The sequence below is a fragment of the Pseudonaja textilis genome, chromosome 5 (assembly GCF_049901715.1).
Source record: "Pseudonaja textilis isolate UNSWEBS1 chromosome 5, rPseTex1.2, whole genome shotgun sequence".
Classification (NCBI taxonomy): Eukaryota; Metazoa; Chordata; class Lepidosauria; order Squamata; family Elapidae; genus Pseudonaja; species Pseudonaja textilis.
The window spans coordinates 72,350,331-72,368,673 of NC_141994.1; the positions used below are offsets into that span (position 1 = coordinate 72,350,331).

The following is an 18,343-nucleotide window of genomic DNA, read 5'->3' on the forward strand; positions in this document are numbered from 1 at the left end:
GCACGCCCGCTACAGGCCTCTTAAGAAGGGGATGAGGTCAATAGTAGACAGTCTAAGGTTAAAGTTTTTGGGGGTTTGGGGAAGAAACCACAGAGTCAGGTAGAGTATTCCAAACATTGACCATTCTGTTGCTGAAGTCATATTTTCTGCAGTCAAGTTTGGTTGGGTTAACCTTGAGTTTGTATCTATTGTGTGCTCTTGCATTATGATTGAAGCTGAAGTATTCATTGACAGGTAGGACATTGCAATGTATGATTTTATATACTATATTTAGATCGGACCGAAGGCGGCATAGTTCTAGGTTTTCTAGGTCTAGAATTTCAAGTCTGGTGGCATAAGGTATTCTGCAATGAGTAGAGGAGTGGAGAACTCTTCTTGTGAAATATTTCTGGACTTTTTCAATTGTGTTAATATCAGATACATGATATGGGTTCCAGACTGATGAACTGTATTCAAGTATAGGTCTAGCAAAAGTTTTGTATGCTCTAGTTAGTAGCGTGATATTACCAGAGAAGAAGCTACGTAGGATTAGATTAACAACTCTTAATGCCTTTTTGGCTATGTAGTTGCAGTAGGCTCTAGCACTTAGATCATTAGAGATGAGTACTCCAAGGTCCTTGACACAGTTTGGATCATCAACAAGGTCTTGACTATTTAGCTTGTATTTTATTTTCTGATTTTTTCTGCCAATATGTAAGACAGAGCATTTATTTGTTGAGATTTGAAGCTGCCATTTGTTTGATCATTCTGATACATAGTCAAGGTCTTTTCGGAGGGAAGTAGTGTTGTCTGTGGTGTTGAATAGCTTTACATCATCAGCGAAAAGAACGCAGTTGCTCTTAATATGATCACAGAGGTCATTTATGTAGAGTATGAAGAGAGTTGGTCCCAGAACACTGCCTTGGGGGACACCACTGTTGACATTGTATGTCCGTTTCCATGGAACAGCAGGAACCCAGCAGCATTCAAAGCGTCTACGATGAGATAAGTAGGGTTCATAACAGATCCTGAATCCAAAAAGATAAAGAGCAAATAATCAATAGCCACCGCAGAAGGGTGAACAACCTGAGCGAGGGGAGGAGGGGGTTTAGGGACTGGAAAGAATGTAATAAAACCTATATTGACTTTTATTTTCAAAGAGAAAAAGCAATAAGCGCACAGCCCGTGGTTATGAACGTTTTCCTTGCGTTGTTTAATCGTGTCTTTGGCAATTGACTGCAGACATTGTACGCCGAAGATGCTTAGAAGCCTTTGGGAAAGTGCTGATGGGGATGCATTTATGGAAAAAGAAATGGAGCGCCTGCGAGCCACCGATTCTGAATGCAATCAGGGGGCATCTCTGCAGAAACCTGATTCAGCGAATGGTTTGTGCCTGGGGCACAGGAGCTAAGACAAAGGAAAAAGGACGGGCGCATCGCCCGAACAACATTATGATGCCGTCCCAGACTTGGGGTTTAGGAAATGCTTGTCCACTTTTCAGCAATTGGAAGGTGTATGTATGTGTGTAGATCTTGCTAGGTACAGAAGAGGTGAGCTTGCCTACGACACTTTACAGTTAAAAGGCCTGTAGGGGTCTCATTTGTTATTTCATTTTAACCTTGGTTGGTTTGCTGCTCGGCGTGTGATGCACATCCAGCCCATTTGGTTAGTTTATGATTCAGTGCATTATGCAAATCCAGAAAAGGACCTGAACCCGGGATCACGTTAAGAACATTGTTCAAACCAAGCAAGTTTTCTTTTTCTTTGGTGATCAGATTGCCATAGGAATTATTCCTTCCTTCCTTCTTCCCTTCCCCTCCCTCCCTTCCTCCCTCCTCCCCCCTCTCTTCCTTCCTTCCTTCCTTCCTTCCTTCCTTCCTTCCTTCCTTCCTTCCTTCCTTCCTTCCTTCCTTCCTTGTAAGCTGGGTGCAAATTAAACTTTCCTTCTTCCCTTTTTCTCCTTTCTCCCTTCTTTCCATCCTTCCTTTCCTTCCTCCCTCCCTTCCTTCCTTCCATCCTTCCTTTCCTTCTTCCTTTTTCTCCTTTCTCCTTCTTTCCATCCTTCCTTTCCTTTCCTTCCCTCCCTCCCTCCCTCCCTCCCTCCCTTCCTTTCTTCCCTCCTCCCTTCCTTGTAAGCTGGGTGCAGACTAAACTGCAAATTCCCCACAATAACTTTCCAACAAAAGGAAATCTCAAAATTCACGTTTCCCATTAAGCCCCACACTCTTTTAGTCCCAAATAGAATAAAAAAAAAATCATTGTTATTCTAAATAATGAAAGATATACTTTCCCTTTCTCCCTTTCTGTCTTTCCTCTATTCATCCACCTCACATTTTATCTTGCAAGCTCCTTTTGATACTCCACCAAGCACAATGCAAACAGATACTGCATTATGATCATTATAATTAAGCCCAAATCACTTTTATCAGAAATGAAGAGGTTGTCCTATTATTTTGAAGGGGATATGATACAGACTTTTCCTTTTAGAATCATGAAGCACTTTTGTACATATTCCCAAATCCATTTTTCTATTTTTTTTCATAGAAAAAAACCCCCATCATTCATTTTGCAACAATAACCATCAAGTCTGACAATAGTGACAGCTGAAACCAACTATGTCATTCTCTTGGAAGCTGTCTGCTACAGCAACAGGGGTGGAGGCAATGGCCCATTAATCCCATATTCAGGTTTGCAAGGACCAGGTAAACTCGTTTCGTTGCCACCTGGGCGGTTCTAGCATCCTTCTGGCGCTGCAGGTAGTCTTTAACTGTATTCCCGAAGGAAACCACAAGCCCCAGAGTGCACAGCGGGAAGGCGGTGTCAGGCGAATTGCTACGTCCCACCTCCTCGCGGCGGTGATAGGGCGGCGGGCGGCGGGCGGACGCGTGGATTGGTCAGGAAACGCTAAGGAGGGCATGGCCGACCTTAGCGCGTAGGCCTGGCCAAGATGGCGGCGTCTGAAGCGACGGGAAGATACAGAAGCGCTATGAGCAAAAGCAAGGATCCCTCCGGCCTGCTCATCTCTGTCATCAGGTAGCGGTGGCCGCCTTTCCTCCCAGGCGGGCTTGAGGGTCCTGGCGAAGGCGTCACATCCTCAAGCAAGGCAGAACGAGGGGGGAACTCGCTGCTTTGGGACGCGGGGAAGCGTTCACACGACCCGAGTCAGGGCCTGCCTTCGTCTCGTGACTCGTAATAGATCGTTTCGGGATATGGTTAGCTTAGGGTGAACTCTAAGCTAGGGTTCTATGGTTAGCTCAGGCTGAACCCTAATACTGTGGCAACCCTGGAAGTGGGTTAGTTAAAAACCCGGGATAAGCGTGTTGTGGGAATGACAGACTCTGGGTCAGGGCCAGATGGGAATAATTCACAGGGAAGCTCCTCTCAGATGGTGTCCCCAAAATATTTGGCATCTCTGGGGTGGTCAGGTCTAGTTTTCTTTAATGTGGCCCTTTTCTAGAGTGTTGGACTACCGACCCCATGGTTCTCAGCCTTCCCAGATCTGGAAAACATCAGGCAGAGTCTCTGTATTTTGGGGTGAGTGGGGATGATTTGTGGTTTAACCTCTTTGGAGCTGCTTGGCCATTTGATTCTGCCCATTAGGGTTCTCGGACTACACTTCCTATCATCCCCACCTAGCACGCCTCTTTTGGTTAACTTTGGACAAAGACATTAATTAAGTTTCTCCACTTTTCTCCACAGCCACAATCCTGCTAAGTACATTAAGCTGTATACAGGTCGTCCTCGATTTACAACTGTTTGTTTTGTGACCATTCAAAATTACAACTGTGCTGAGAAAAGGTGATTTATGACCGTTTTTCACACTTATGACCGTTGCAGCATCTCCATGGTCAGGTGATCAAACTTCAGAGGCTTGGCAACTGGTTCATATTTATGACGGTTCCAGGATCTCCCTTTTATAACCTTCTGGAAAGCAAAATCAATGGGGAAACCAGATTCATTTAACGACCGTGTTACTAGCAGAGCAACTGCAGCGACCCATTTAACAACTGTGGCAAGAAAAGGGGTAAAAACAGGACAAAGCTCACTTAGCAAATGTCTCACTTAGTAACAAAAATTTTGAGCTCAATTGTAGTCATAAAATGAGGACTCCTGCATTGTTAGTTTGGCACCAAGATATCTGAAGGCTGTCCTTTTCTGTAGCTGCCAGCCTCTCCATTTACAATTACAGATCGTCCTGGATTTACAATCACAATTGAGTCCCAACATTTCGGTTGCTAAGTGAGACAGCTGTTAAGTGAGTTTTGCCCCATTTTACGATCTTTCTTGACACAGTTGTTGAGGAAATCACTGCAGTTGTTCAGTTAATCTGGCTTGCCCATTGATTTTGCTTGTTGGAAGCCATCTATAAAATTAAAAATGATGATCAGATGATTCTGGGACAGTTCAACTGTCATAAATAGATGTCTAGCACTCGAGTTATGATCATATGATAATGGGGATGCTGCAGTGGTCATTAGTGTGAAAACCAGTCTGAGTCACTTTTTTCGGGATTGTAACTTTGGTCACTAAACGAATGAGTGTAACTGAAGGACTATCTTTAGTGAGGAGTTCTAGTAGGACGAAGGAGACCCAGGTTTAATCATCTTTAATCAAGGAAGCTCACAAGAGAATTTGGCTCAATTACAGGTCGTCCTCGGCTTATGACCACAATTGGGCCCAAAATGTCTGTTGCTACGTGAAACGTTAGTTAAGTGAGTCTTGTCCCATTTTGCCAGCTTGCTTGCCTCAGTTGTTAAGTGAATCAGTGCAGATGTTCAGTTAGTAAGAGGTTTGCCGAGTGAATCTGGCTTTCCCATTGACTTTGCTTATGACTAGAAGGTCGTAAAAGGGGATCAACCACATAACCCTGGGACACTTCAAAATTTGGAAATATGAATCAGTTGCTAAGCGTCTGATTTTTTTTGTCAGATGATCATGGAGAAATTGCAACAGTCCTAAGCATGAAAAAGGGTCATAGGTAATTTTTTTCAGTGCCATTGTAACTTCAGTGCTGTTATAACGGTCAGTGAGCTGTTGCAAGTCAAGGACTACTCATACAAACGAGAAAGGAGCTATGAATGTTTACAGGTAATCTTTGACCTACAGCCCTCTGTTTAGTGACCATTCGAAGTTACAACGGCACTGAAAAAGGTGACCCACAATCGGTCCTCACACTTACAACTGTTGCAGAACTGAAGAAGCTTCTCGGATGAGAAGCAAGGAAAAACAAAGGCCACTTTCCTTTTGAAAAAGTACCTTTGGGACTTTCAGCTCAACCTGTGTTCCAAGTTCGTTGCTTGAAAATTGGAAGAGGGAATACCCTGTTTCCCGGCAAATAGGACCTACCCTGAAAGTAAGTCCTAGCTTGAAAAACACATGTGGCCAATATAAGCCCTATCCCCCAAATTAGCCCAAAGGAAGATCCCGCCCACTCCAGAGTGCACAGGTAAAAATTAAGCTGGGATTGGGGGGGTGGGGTAAGACCTGGCCTATTACTTAGACACCCCGACACCTGCCTGAAGGCCTTTGTAGCTGATAACAAAGCTCCGGATTGGAGCTCCGTTATCGGCTGCAGAGACCTTTAGAAAAGCCTTGGCAGCTGCTGAATACAAAATTCCTGAAGGCCTCTGACAGCGAAAAGGAGGCTGGGGACGATGCACGCCAGTGAGTTTAGTCAATGGATGACATCCCCCGAAAATAAGACCTGGTGCCTTTTTTGGTGGCCAAAAAATAAATAAATATACAAGACAGAGTCTTATTTTCGGAGAAACACTGGACTTGCAAACTCCAACCTGAAATTGCAGAGGAAAGGTGGAATATAGATCTTAAGAGATGAATATATAATTGTTGTGTATTTGCCTCTGACAAGCAGTTTTTCTACTTTGGGGCTGGTTGAGATGCATTGACGCCTTTCCAGGGAGTGTCATTTGCTATTTGTGCTCTGTGCTGATTAAAGTCAGGATTAAATGGTTGGATCTCAACTTTTTTTCTTTTATTAATGTACTTGAGGTGTGACGCTCCTGAGTTTGCAGTGTCATGCATCCTCTTGTCAGCTATTTTCTAATAGTTGGGGAAGGAAGCCAGTGGCGAATAGAACACAATGTCTTCTGTCATGAAGGACGAGTGCCAGGAAAATCTGTTCTGCTTTATTTTGCCAAAGAAGAATGAAACATTTTCTGAAGACTTTATCACAGTGGGACTGTACGAATGGGACCTTGAATTATAACTGAAGTTGGGAACAGGCACGGTGTTAAGTGTGTTGCGCCAAATTTTAAGACCTTTTGCACTAAAGTTGTTAAGCAAATCACTGCAGTTGTTAAACGAATCAAATCATACAGTCATTAAGTGAACTCGGCTTTTCCCCTTGACTTGACTTGTCAGAAGCCAGGTGAGGAAAGTCATGAATGGTGATCCTGGATTTTACAACCGTCATTCATGCTTTTTGGTTGCCAAGTACCTGAATTTTGATCACGTGATGGTGGGGTTACTTTTTTCAGTGCCATTGTAACTTCAAACGGTTGCTAAATCAGTGATCATAAGCTGAGGAATATCCGCAGGATGGCTTTATCTATATGTTAATTAAAAATAAACTACCGAGTTTCCCCGAAAATAAGACCTTGTCTTATTTATTTATTTTTTTGCCACCAAAAAAGGCACCAGGTCTTATTTTGGGGGGATGTCATCCACTGACTAACCTCACTTGCACATATCACTGCCAGCCTCCTTTTCTCTGTCAGAAGCCTTCAGGAACTACTTCTGTGGCCGGCAAGGCTTTCCTGAAGGCCTCTGGAGCTGATAACAGAGCTCTGGATCGATCCAGAGCTTTCTTATCAGCTCCAGAGGCCTTCAGGAAAGCCTTGCCAGCCTTGCTGGCTGCAGAAGAATTGGCTGGCAAGGCAGGTGTCGGGGTGTGCGAGGCCTGGCTACACCTGTCCAAAGTTAGTAGGGCAGTTCCACCACTATCCCCAATCCCCACCTTAGCTTAATTTTTACCCATGCACTCTGGAGTGGACAGGATCTTAATTAGGGCTTATTTGGGGGGTAGGGCTTATATTGGGCCCACGTGTAAAACTCAAGCTAGGACTTATTTTCAGGGCAGGTCATATTTTCGGGGAAACTGTAAGATTCTGTCCCAGAAAGATGTTACTGATTTGTGCCAAGGAGGAGAAAGTCACCTTGGCCATTTTGGATCAGATCGGTTATGTGAAGCAGAGCTAAGGAGCCTCAAAATCTGCAGCGCTAAAATGAGACCTTTGGAGGAAATTGAAAATGGAATCCCCAAATCTGAATCTGAGATCGGCTACAGTGCATTTGATATAGCAATAAGAATTCCTTCGGATAGCATGAAATCGTGCAGTGTTGTGGCTGGAGAGGAACTTAGAAATTACAACAGCCCAACCTGCCCAGTTGCAGGAAGGCCCCACTACAGCATTTCTCTTCAGGATATGAGGTGGGTGGGGAGAATATTCTATAGGTCAGGCTGGATGTAAAATGAGGCCTTTTCTGAATCCACATTCCTCTCATTAAGGGGAATCTTAAGCACATCATCCAAGCACTTCTAAAGGATAAATAGATTATGATCAGAGAAAACAGCACCACAGGAAACAAAACTTCCCAACTTCCTGAGCCATATAGGTTCGAAACAGTGGATCGAATTCTACTCAGATGCCTATTGGTAACAAATACAACTCCCACAAAATTAATTCAATGTGATTCTGACGTTTCTGATCATCTTCAAAAGTCGCCCTGGGCTCTCCAAACCTGGCAACTTTTAAGACTTGTGGACTTGAATGCCTAGAATTCCTCTCAGAATTTCCGGGAGTTGAAGTCCGTAAGTCTCAAGGTTGCCAAGTTTGGAGCCCCTGCTTTAAATTAATTTTAAAAAAAAAATGGAGACGTTAAGTGAACAGTTGGAAATCAAGGACTACCCACATTAGAAAAAATTTCTGTAGCTGTCTAGTGACCAGAAGGAATTCTGATTTGCAAGGCTGACTGTAAGCAGGATGGACCTTCAGATACACGGCTTTTTGATAGAAGCTCAACTATGGTTCCATTTGAAGATGACTATATGTGCTGTGATGACTTTCTGCCTGTTGTTACTTTTGGGACTTTAGAGGAAAACTAGCAGCATTTCACTGGTTTTATCTATGCTGGCTACGTTTTGTGAGTAGGCTGCAACTTTCCCACATTGCTTTTTTCTGATAGCAACCTTTCCCCACATTTGTTGTTTAGCATTGCTTAATTTGCTGTTCCTGCCTACTGGGGATGTATTATGACATTCCATCTGCACTGTGTATCTGTTGTGTTAACATTGTTTTTAAAAAACGTTGGTGGATGGTATGGCACTTGTGATCGCAGGTTTTTGCCGGGCTAAATTCATGCTGACAGGCAGGGTTTGCACAGAGATTCTTACTTATGAAAGTAGACGGGTTAGAATAATTTAATTTGTGCTTGTGAAGTTCAGCTGTGTTTAAATTTGGGAATTCAGTAAAGCAGAAATGCTAAATTCAGGTATCTTAATGAATATATCCATCTCCTTCCAAGGTAAGAGGCAGGAAACAAGATTTTTAAAATAAATCTATCAAAGCTAGAACTCCAGGCTTGGTTAAATATATCAGAAATTCTGATTATAATAATTTAAATTTAATAAAGATTTCCCAAAGAGGAGAAGAAAGAAACAGTATCTGATATTCTGCTGTAAGTAAAATCAATATACAGTGCCTACATGTGTTATAATATGATATAAATAAGAGTCATTGGAATACCGATACAAACTTCTGTCCCCACTGGGTGATTTGACTTGTATTGAGAATAATTTATGAGCGTCATAAAAATTATTAATCTTTCCTGGGAAAAAAATCTTCCCCAGAATAATTCAGATGTCCATATTTTCTTACTAAATGAGAAGGAGAGTTTAAATGTTTTGTTTTCTGCTCTTCAAGATGAATTGTGTTATCCAAAAGAATAGTCTGAGAATCAGCTGCATTTATACATATTTTATGTAGATGTGTTCATGGAAATTCTCAGTCATCTAGGTCCTGGTTGTCCCAAAGGTGGTGCTTTTTCAAGAGGCAACTGGACTTTCTTGGTTTTTCCTTGAAGATGTTTCACTTGTCACCCAAGAAGCTTCTTCAGTTCTGATGGAATGGTGGACGATGGAAGGATTTATATTCCTTGCAGTTATCTGTTCGTTAGTACTGCTTCTGAGAGTTGCTCAGGCCACTTGGAGGTTTATTTGTGCCCTCAGAGTCACTTGAACAGTGCAAATGGGTGCAGGAGCTTCTTGGAACTGCTGAAAGGCGTTGTAGACTAGAGGTAGATAATGTCATTTCCACTCTCCTCTGTTGAGAGAGGGATATTAACACAGGTGGCCTCTTTGACCCCCACCCCTCTTTCAAACCAGTGGCCTTCTCTATCCAAAATTTGGAATTTTCTGTCTTCAAAAGAGTGGCCTTTGTCTTTCAAATTCAGATGGTCTCCTGGATCTAGTCCTGATGGGTTTGTTCGGCTATGTTGTGCCTTGTATTCGTGAAGTGGTTGTTTAGTTTCTCCAATGTACAGATCCGTACGTGTCTCACTGCATTGCACTGCATATATTACATTGCTCAGTTTTGTTTCTGGGTGTTTTATCCTTGGGCTGGACAAGCTTCTGCCTTAGTGTATTTTTGGGGTGTTTGTGTGTATGTGTATGTGTGTGTATAGTTACGCACATACATTTGGACATAAAAAGTATATTATATTTTTGCATTATGTCTCTTTTTCCTTAAAAAGGACTGTGTAAGGAGTTGCCTTATTTTAAATCCAAGGAACAAGGTGAAGCAATTTAAAGTGCCTCCTTGCTGAGTAAGATTCCAGATAAAAATTCTCCTTGATTGTTTTTTTTTTTTTTTTTACTTCTCATCCATTTTAACTGAAGTTAGAACTGAAGGAGCTTCTTGGATGAGAAGTGAAATGTTTTCAATGGCAAAAAAAACCCCCAAGAAAATCCAGTTGCCTTTTGGAAAAAGTACTTTTGGGACAACCATAGCCTGGATCTCAGCTAGACATCCTTGTGAAGGTTTAAACTTTGTCATGGTCAAATCCAAGACGTAAAGCTGTCACGCTTTTTCATTTCTTTTGATTTTGGCAACAGATGAAATTAGCTGGTGGAAATTTTGGAAGATGACTCCTTGATTATTAGCCTTTGGTTATATGAAGTTATTTTGAGCTCAGGTTGAATCGGTGAAGCCTTTCACTTTGAATGTTTTTTTTTTTTCCTTCTCCTTGGTTTAACCTAACTTAATCCTTAGCTGCACCCCTACGCTGAAAATGTAACTCAAAATATTACACGACACAACTGTTAATGAAAACTGATCTCATAACTTCTGACATTTAGAATACCATTTTTTTTTTTTTGGATGGAAATAAGTTCTTCGCTGAATGTTTGTTCCTGCGGTGTCTGCTGTCAGGGCATAGCCAGGCTGAAGAGCTTACCCTATGAAGCTTGGAGAGCGAAATTGACCGAAAATGAAAGCTGACCTATTAATTTCATTGTCCAAAGTTAACGATAAATAAAGAAATCTATATATATAAAGCAAAATACTGCTTATGTATCATCACAAAATCTGCAGAACCGTAAAGCCTACAAACTTGAAATTTGGCACATATGTTCCTCTTGGCTTCTAGGAGCTCACTAAGAAAGGATTTTTCCAAATGACCATCAGAGCATTTAGAGCATTTCCTATATTATTATTATTATTATTAACACGCTCTGATGCTAAGGAGTTCTACTCCCCCTCCCCACCTGAAAAGAAATCTGCTCTCAAATGCAAAACACAAGCAGAGGAGAGGAGTTTCAGTTTTACTTTCACAGGACCAAGCAGCTTTAGTACAGAACAGTTGAGCTAAGCCACGCCCAGGCTCCTTGCTGTCTCCTTCTTGCTCACACAGCAAATACTGCTTCAGTTTCCAAACAGTCCTCAACTCTCTCACACACTAGCCAGATGAATACCGATGGATGCTGGTAGGCAGAGGCAGAAATTTCTCTTATTTTCCTCCCCCAAAAACTAAGCCCGATCCCATAGTTTCATAGCAAAGCACTGGGGTAGAAATTTAAAGCGGATCCTTGTTGCTTTAAAGCCGGGAGCGTGTATACCCTAAAAAATAATAATGAAAAAGATATTGAGCAGCAGACTTGTTTATTTCAACCTCTGCTCAGCTTTTAATACAGCAGTTGTCCCTCAGTGATTTGATTCTGCGGTGAAATTAAGATTAAAAAAATATTTGTGTCTTAGGCCGTAATGAAAAAAACTTTTGTAAAGTTGATGCACTTTCACCTTTCCGGACTCCTTCGAACACACCATCTATCTGGTGGGTACGAATCTCAGGACTCAGGTAGCCCTCAAATTACAACAGTTCACTTAGCGATTGTCCAAAGTTACGACGACACTGAAAAAAGTGACTTAGGACCGTTTTTCACCCTTATGACCGTTGCAGCCACCCCGAGGTCACGTGATCAAAATCCAGACGCTGGGCAACTGACTCACATTTATGACGGTTGCAGTGTCCCAGGGGTCACACAATCCCCTTTGTGACCGTCTGACAAATCAAGTCCATTTTCTGGAAGCCAGATTCACTTAGCAACCGTGTAACTAATTTAGCAACTGCAGAGGTGATTCGCTTAACAACTGTGGTCAGAAAAGCCGTTAAGTGGGGCAAAATTTGCTTAACAAATGTCTCATTTAGCAACAGACATTTTGGGCTCGATTGCCTGTAAATTCTACACATTGCATGAAGTAATGTTCTGTCTGAAAGGTCATATAGATGAGGAATATCTAGAATGATAAAATGTATGGAAAAACCTGATAAACATTTGAAGGGTTGTGGAGTCCATATTTGCTCTCCGTTTGGTGGTTTTCTTGCAGATGTTTCATCACCAAACTAGACTAGGTAACATTTTTAATGGTAGAAGGGGACAGGATTGTTAAAGGAGGAGGAGGAGGAGAGGAAAAAGAAAAAGGAACAGAGGAAGATGGAAAGAGGAGGAGTTTTATTTATTGCATGGCACTTTCACATCACATTTTGATAAAAACACAGGAGATAAAAACACAAAATATGAACTATACAATCTAAAATATGATAAACGTACGTCTAGGTTCCAGCTATAATTTTTGCTTCATTTGTCACAGCCAGGCAATCGGCAAAGTCGCCACTGTAGGCTTTATCTTGGATAGGTGGTTTTTTTTGGCCCCACAATTACATTTTGGTAATGGTATTTTGCCCCACTTGTAGGGGGTATCTGCACCTATACCATGGTCAATGACAGTTTGGTTCATTGTTGTCCATATCACATGGGGCTGGTCAAATCTAGGTGTTTTTTCCAAGAAGCAAGACAAGCTTTGACATTGTGTGTCTGTGTGTGTGTGTGTGTGTGGGCAATTTTCTATCCAATGCTGTTTCCACAGGAGGAGGAAGAGGAGAACTGTGTGGTTCTTCGTGATCTGTGAGCCTGTGAGTTTGTTTTTTGCAGACATTTCATGACCCAACTAAGTAACATCATCAGCGTTAAAAGGGAGTGAGATTTGCTCTCCGTTTATAAAAAAAAAAAAGCGGCTTGCCCTGTGGAAGTGCTTGGTGGAAGTGTCGCCTATTCTGAGCGCCAATTCCATCTATACCACTCTCAAGAAGATGAGATTCAGGAGAAATTTCCCTCCCGCTCCTGTTCATAAACTTTTAGTCTGGAGAAAGAGCACTGCCACTTTCTGCAACCTGCAACAGAGCATTTGGGTGAAGGATGGCTTCCCCTCCTCTTCCTCCCCCACCCCACTCCAAAAAAAAAAAAAACACCCCTCCTGCAAATTCAGCAAAACTCCATTTTTCCACTTTTTACGTGCTGTTCTCTGCAAATTTGATGCTTTTTAATATATTGATATTGCCTCTCAGCTTGCATGATTTTTAGAAAAGCTCGAGATGGATTGCGGAGGGAAAAAAAGTGTGCTTGTGAAGTTGATGTACGATGCCTTTATATAACCTTCAACTTCCAGAAGCAAAGTGCTTTTTAAGTACCTGTTTCTGATGAGCAGCCTTAAATGGAAACTCTGATTGTTTGTTCTGCAAATGGGCTCCCCATTTGAAGCCAGTTGGGATGAGATACTGGGCTCTGTGAATGCCTGATCCAATCCTGACTCAGGTCTTACATGCTTTTAAGCTGGCAAAACTTAAGAATAACAGAATAACTTATATAGTCCTTGATTTACAGCCACAGCTGAGCCCAAACCTACTAAGCAAGACAGTGAGTTTTGCCTCATTTTACAACCTTTCCTGCCCCATTTGTTAAGTGAATCACTGAAAAACACCAGGCCAAAATCTTTGGACCAAAATGAGGCCTTTTGATGAGGATCTGGTGGAAGAATGGGAGGAGTTTGGATTTAACTGGAGCTGCCAGAATATTCAACCCCAAACCCCAAAACAAATATACCAACAAACAAAGAAAAATAAACCCATTGCAATTGCTCTTTGGTGTATCTTTCCATTCGCCCTTGGATGAGTGACAGCAAGTCGCAAAGCACAAGCCGTTACGAGCTCAGGGGCTTAGCAAAGAATTAAGGCCGTTGTAAACTTCCGAGATGAAAGAATAGGATGGGAAGTGAATTCCAGGTGGCCCTCCCAGCCGCAATGGAGCCCCAAATTTCTGTTGTTAAGTGAGACATTTGTTAAGTGAATTTTGCCCCATTCTTGCAACCTTTTTTTGCCACAGTTGCTAAGCGAATCACTGCAGCTGTTAAGTGAGTGACAGGGTTGTTAAGGGAATCTGGCTTCTCCAGGAACTTTTGCTTGTCAGAAGGTTGCAAAAGGGGATCACGTGATCTGGGGACACTGCAGCTGTCATAAATATGAGTTTGGTTGCAAGTGTCTGAATTTTGATCATGTGACCACGGGGGATGCTGCGACGGTTGTAAGTGCGAAAAACAGTCCCCTAAGTCACTTTTTTCAGTGCTGTTGTAACTTCGACCGGTCACTGGATGAACGGTTGTAACTTGAGGAACTACTTGTTACGCTCTTGTTGCAATGCTCAAACGATTGTACCGATGAAGGGGAAAAAAAAAACCTGAGAAGGATGACTTACTTATTCCTACATTTGAGACTTTTATCTTCTTAAGGTTAATTAGTTGGTAGCTCTTTGGAATCACCTGTTCTCTGCAGAATGTAGGTTTTTGCTTCTAAATTCTGGTCTTCTGATATAACCATTTTTGCACAGATAATTGGGGTGGCACAATCCACGCTTTCTTTGAAATGTGGATTGTTCTCCGCAGTGGGGCGGTTACGGTGTAGGTACAGGTTCGAGTTATGACCCCAACATTTCCATTGCTGTTCTGACCCAGCCTTAGCAGGACAAGAAATAGACTCCTTGTCCCGAAAAAAACCCCTCTTTATTTATCCCCTGTGAATTAATGGCATTCACCCACCAAAAAGTCCAGGCGAGAGTCCTTCCAAGAGTTAAATGCAGTAACAGACCTTATCAGTTCCTTGAGATAATTGCCAGGCCATGAGCCCCCAAAGGTAAAGCTGCAAATTAAGTTCTCCGAGGCACGAAACACAAACTCTCCAGAAATCGAAACAGTTGTCTCCTACAACCACCACTCCCCTTTCCTTATATTTATTCCCCCAGCCAGGGAGGGGCCATTCGGTATCCATGTGTGCTTTGCTTCCTGAGTCGACTCCTTGACCTCCGTTGTTCCTCTCTCCCAACAGCTCTGTGCATACACATGTCTGGAACAGGCCCCAGCTGTTCTTCCTCCCCACCTCCTCTTCCTCTTTTTTTCCGTGCCGTTGTAACTTTAGGTCTACCTGTAATTAGATTCATCTCCCTTTCTAGTCAGTCAATCATCTTCTTATTTTCCCTTTCCTTTTTCCTAGCATTATATTCTTCTCCGGAGAGCTAAGTCTTTGCATAATAATGTATGCCAAATATGGTAATTTGAACATGGTAATTTGTGTCTCACATCAGAACTCTTTGATGATCCATTTGTTTGTTTCCTAGGCTCTCTGTGCTATGCTCAAGAGTCGCCTTCAGAAACCGAGTGCCTTTTCTATCCTGCTTCTTCAAAGGCCAACTTCCACTCCCCTAGAAAGTCCCAGGGACAAAAAAAACCCCATCGCCCGTACGGTTCTGACTTTTATTTGTTTTATTTATTCATTGAATTTGTACAACTGCCCATCTCGCCCAAAGCAACTCTAGGCAGCTCAGAACGATTGCGTAGAAATCTCAGATATAAAAACCGCTGGTGTAAAACATAAAAATCTGCGCTGAATTAAATATTACAAAAAAACAAATACGATTACCACCAAACGAAGAGAGGATAGGAGGAGTCCTTGATGCTTTTTGAGCTTGGTTGTTTTCTTGCAGATATTTCGTTGCCCAACTGGGTCATATAACTGAATAACAGAGTGGGAAGGGACCTTGGAGGTCTTCTAGTCCAACCCCGTGTGCAAGCAGGAAACCCTATACCAGTGGTGGCTAACCTTTTTAGACTCCTGTGCCAAAAATTATGTGTGCGCTTGCGTGCCAGCACCCAGAAGGCAATGTGTGGCCTCCCCATCCCCTGCGCATGCGTGCGCGATTCCCCCACCGCCCCCTTACCTGCACTGTGCCTCCCAGCTGATTTTTGGCTCATTTGAGGCCTTTTTTGGCCTGCCAGAGGCTTCGCAGGCTGAAAAATGGGCCCATTTCGTCACTTCCGGTATACAGGAAGTGATGAAATGGGCCCATTTTTTTCATCCTGCAAAGTCTGCAGAGGCTTCCCTCAAGTCTCTGGCAGGCCCGAAAATCAGCTGGGAGGCGTACGCATGCGCAGTGAGGTAAGTTTGCCTGGGGTTCGCGTGCCCGCACAAATGGCTCTGCGTGCCACCTGTGGCACGCGTGCCATAGGTTCGTCATCACGGCCCTATACTATTTCAGACAAATGGTTGTCCAACCTCTTCTTAAAAGCCTCCAATATCATCAGCGCTAAAAGCGAGTGGGGTTTGCTCTCTTAGAGCAAGCCGCTAGAACAGGGGTCCCCAACCACCGGTCCCTGGACCGGTACCGGTCCGTGGAACAATTTCTACCGGGGCGCCGGTTTGCTGGGCGCCGCCATCTTGTTTTGATGAAAAAGTGCTTCCAATGAGCTTTTCCGGGTAGAAAGCGGCGTTTGGGTGCTGAAGGAATCCTTGCGCCTTAGTTTAATGGGGGTGGGGGCGGCTTTGAACAAAACTAAGGCGCGAGGATTCTTTTAGCACGCATGGCAAGGCGAGCCGAGTGACCGTCCCGAAGCCGTCCCGAAGCCCATCAACACAGGTACAAAGGAGGAGTTGAAGGTGGCGGGGAGAAGCGGGGGACGGCTGGCTGGCCGGTCTCTCGGCTCGCCTTGCCATGCGTGCTGATGCCGGTACCGGGCCGCGGATGATTTTTGTGATGCCGGTACCGGGCCGCGGCAGAAAAAAGGTTGGGGACCCCTGCGCTAGAATATAAATTGAGAGCAAACCCTACCTCCTACTAGCCCTGATGAGGTTACCTAGTTGGGTCATGAAACGCCTGAATGAAAACTCACAGAGCGCCCGGGACCCCTCATTTCAACCCTGAGCTACATACATTCTGCTTGATCAGAAGAGAGGATAAGATAGGCCAGCTCTCTTAGTCAGCTATCCCATCATCTCCCATGGTCCCCTGGTGACCCCAGGATTAATGGCGTCCCCAAGTCTTGAGGGCTTCCAGCAACATCATAAGGGATGAAGCTCACCTGATTTTGGGGAGAAGGATGTTCCCTAAGGAACGGTAGAGAAGGCGCCTCTTCTGGGATCCGTCAAAAGTAGGCCCCTCGCTGATGGTATCCGCAGCGTGCCTTGTCTGTCAAATCTAACGGGGTGGGATTGAGGGTACAGGTAACCCTCAACCCACGACCATAATCGAACCCCAAATTTCTCTCGATAAATGAGACCTTTTTTAAAAACGGAAGTTTGCACAATTTTGCGACCTTTCTTGCCGCAGTTGTTAAGAGAATCGCTGCAGTGAAGTTTGTAACTCAGTCGTTAAGTGAGTCTGGCTTCCCCCCATTGGCTTTGCTTGCTAGAAGGTTATAGAAAAGGATCCTATGATCCCGGACACTGCAACCGTCACAAATACACGCCGGTTGCCAAGCGTCCAAATTTTGATCAACGTGGCCACAGGGGGGATGCTGCAACGGTTGTTAAGTGTGAAAAATGGTCGTATTTTTCAACGCGGTTGTAAGATTGAACGGTCAGTAAACAAGGTGCTATAAGTCAAGGACTCGTACCTGTATCGGCACGTCTCTTTTCAGGACCTTCATGGCTGCTTTACTGTCCGCAAGGCAAGAAGCAACGGATGGAAACACATCAAGGTGTAAAGCAGCCTGGAATTAAGGAGAAATTTCCTAACAGTGAGGACAATTAACCAGTGGAACTGCTTGCCTCCAGAAGTTGTGCACACTCCAACCCCAGAGGTTTTTAAGAAAAAACTGGGCCGGGGGTTGGACTAGAAGACCTCCAAGTTCCCATTCCAGCTCGGTTCTGATTGATTAATAATTAGCAGTCTATTTCTTGACTGCCTGTTCCTTTAACTGTTGATAATCTCTCCTAAAAAGCAGCCCTTGCCCCTTGCGTTAATATCTTTATTGCTCATCCTAAGGCTGGTTTGCCCTACATGTCATTAATAGTTTGGTCTTCCTTATATTTAATCTTCATCTCATATCGTGCTCCTTGACTTTTTTATTACTAGAGCTTGCAAATCTTCTGCATTTTCAGCAAGGAGAGTGTGTACAGCGGGTTATTGATGTTTCTTCGTCCGGTTTTAAAGCAGCGCTCATTTTTTCCATTCTCATTTCTCTTAATATGTATGCGGCATATCGTTTGAATAAGCGAGGGAAGAGCATCCAACCTTGCCGACTTGCAGTCGGTCTATTTCCACATCTCCTGCCTCCCTAATGGCTTGTTCACGGGTTTTTTTTTTTCCCATGGGAAAAATACAAGATTTTGGGATTTCCTTTTAACTAAAAACATTCCATGATGTTACGTTGATATCTGAAGACAGATCTTTCTAACGTTTATACTTTATTGGGTCCTGTTAATCTAGTTGAAATGTTAATTTATGTTGCTAGTCCATGTATGATACGCCATATGTAGATTGGATGGATGGATGGATGGATGAATAGATAAATGGATAGATGGATACATTGATGTTGAGTGCATGGTGGTGCAGTGGTTAGAATAGGATAGGGTAGGGTAGGATAGGATAGAATAGAATAGAATAGAATAGAATAGAATAGAATAGAATAGAATAGAATAGAATAGGAATCTTTATTGAGAGTAGAGTAAAGTAGAATAGAATAGA

At 43.2% G+C, this 18,343-nt stretch overlaps 1 protein-coding gene across 1 annotated transcript in view; it reads left to right on the plus strand.

The window, feature by feature from the left end:
- Positions 1-2,876: 2,876 nt before the first annotated feature.
- Positions 2,877-18,343, plus strand: part of EXOC4 (exocyst complex component 4) — a 367,177-nt gene continuing 351,710 nt past the window's right edge. Inside the window, exon 1 of the mRNA XM_087935338.1 lies at positions 2,877-3,012. Within this exon, the coding sequence (XP_087791464.1) occupies positions 2,927-3,012 (86 nt within the window). The 5' untranslated portion in view covers positions 2,877-2,926. The remainder of the gene's footprint in view (positions 3,013-18,343) is intronic.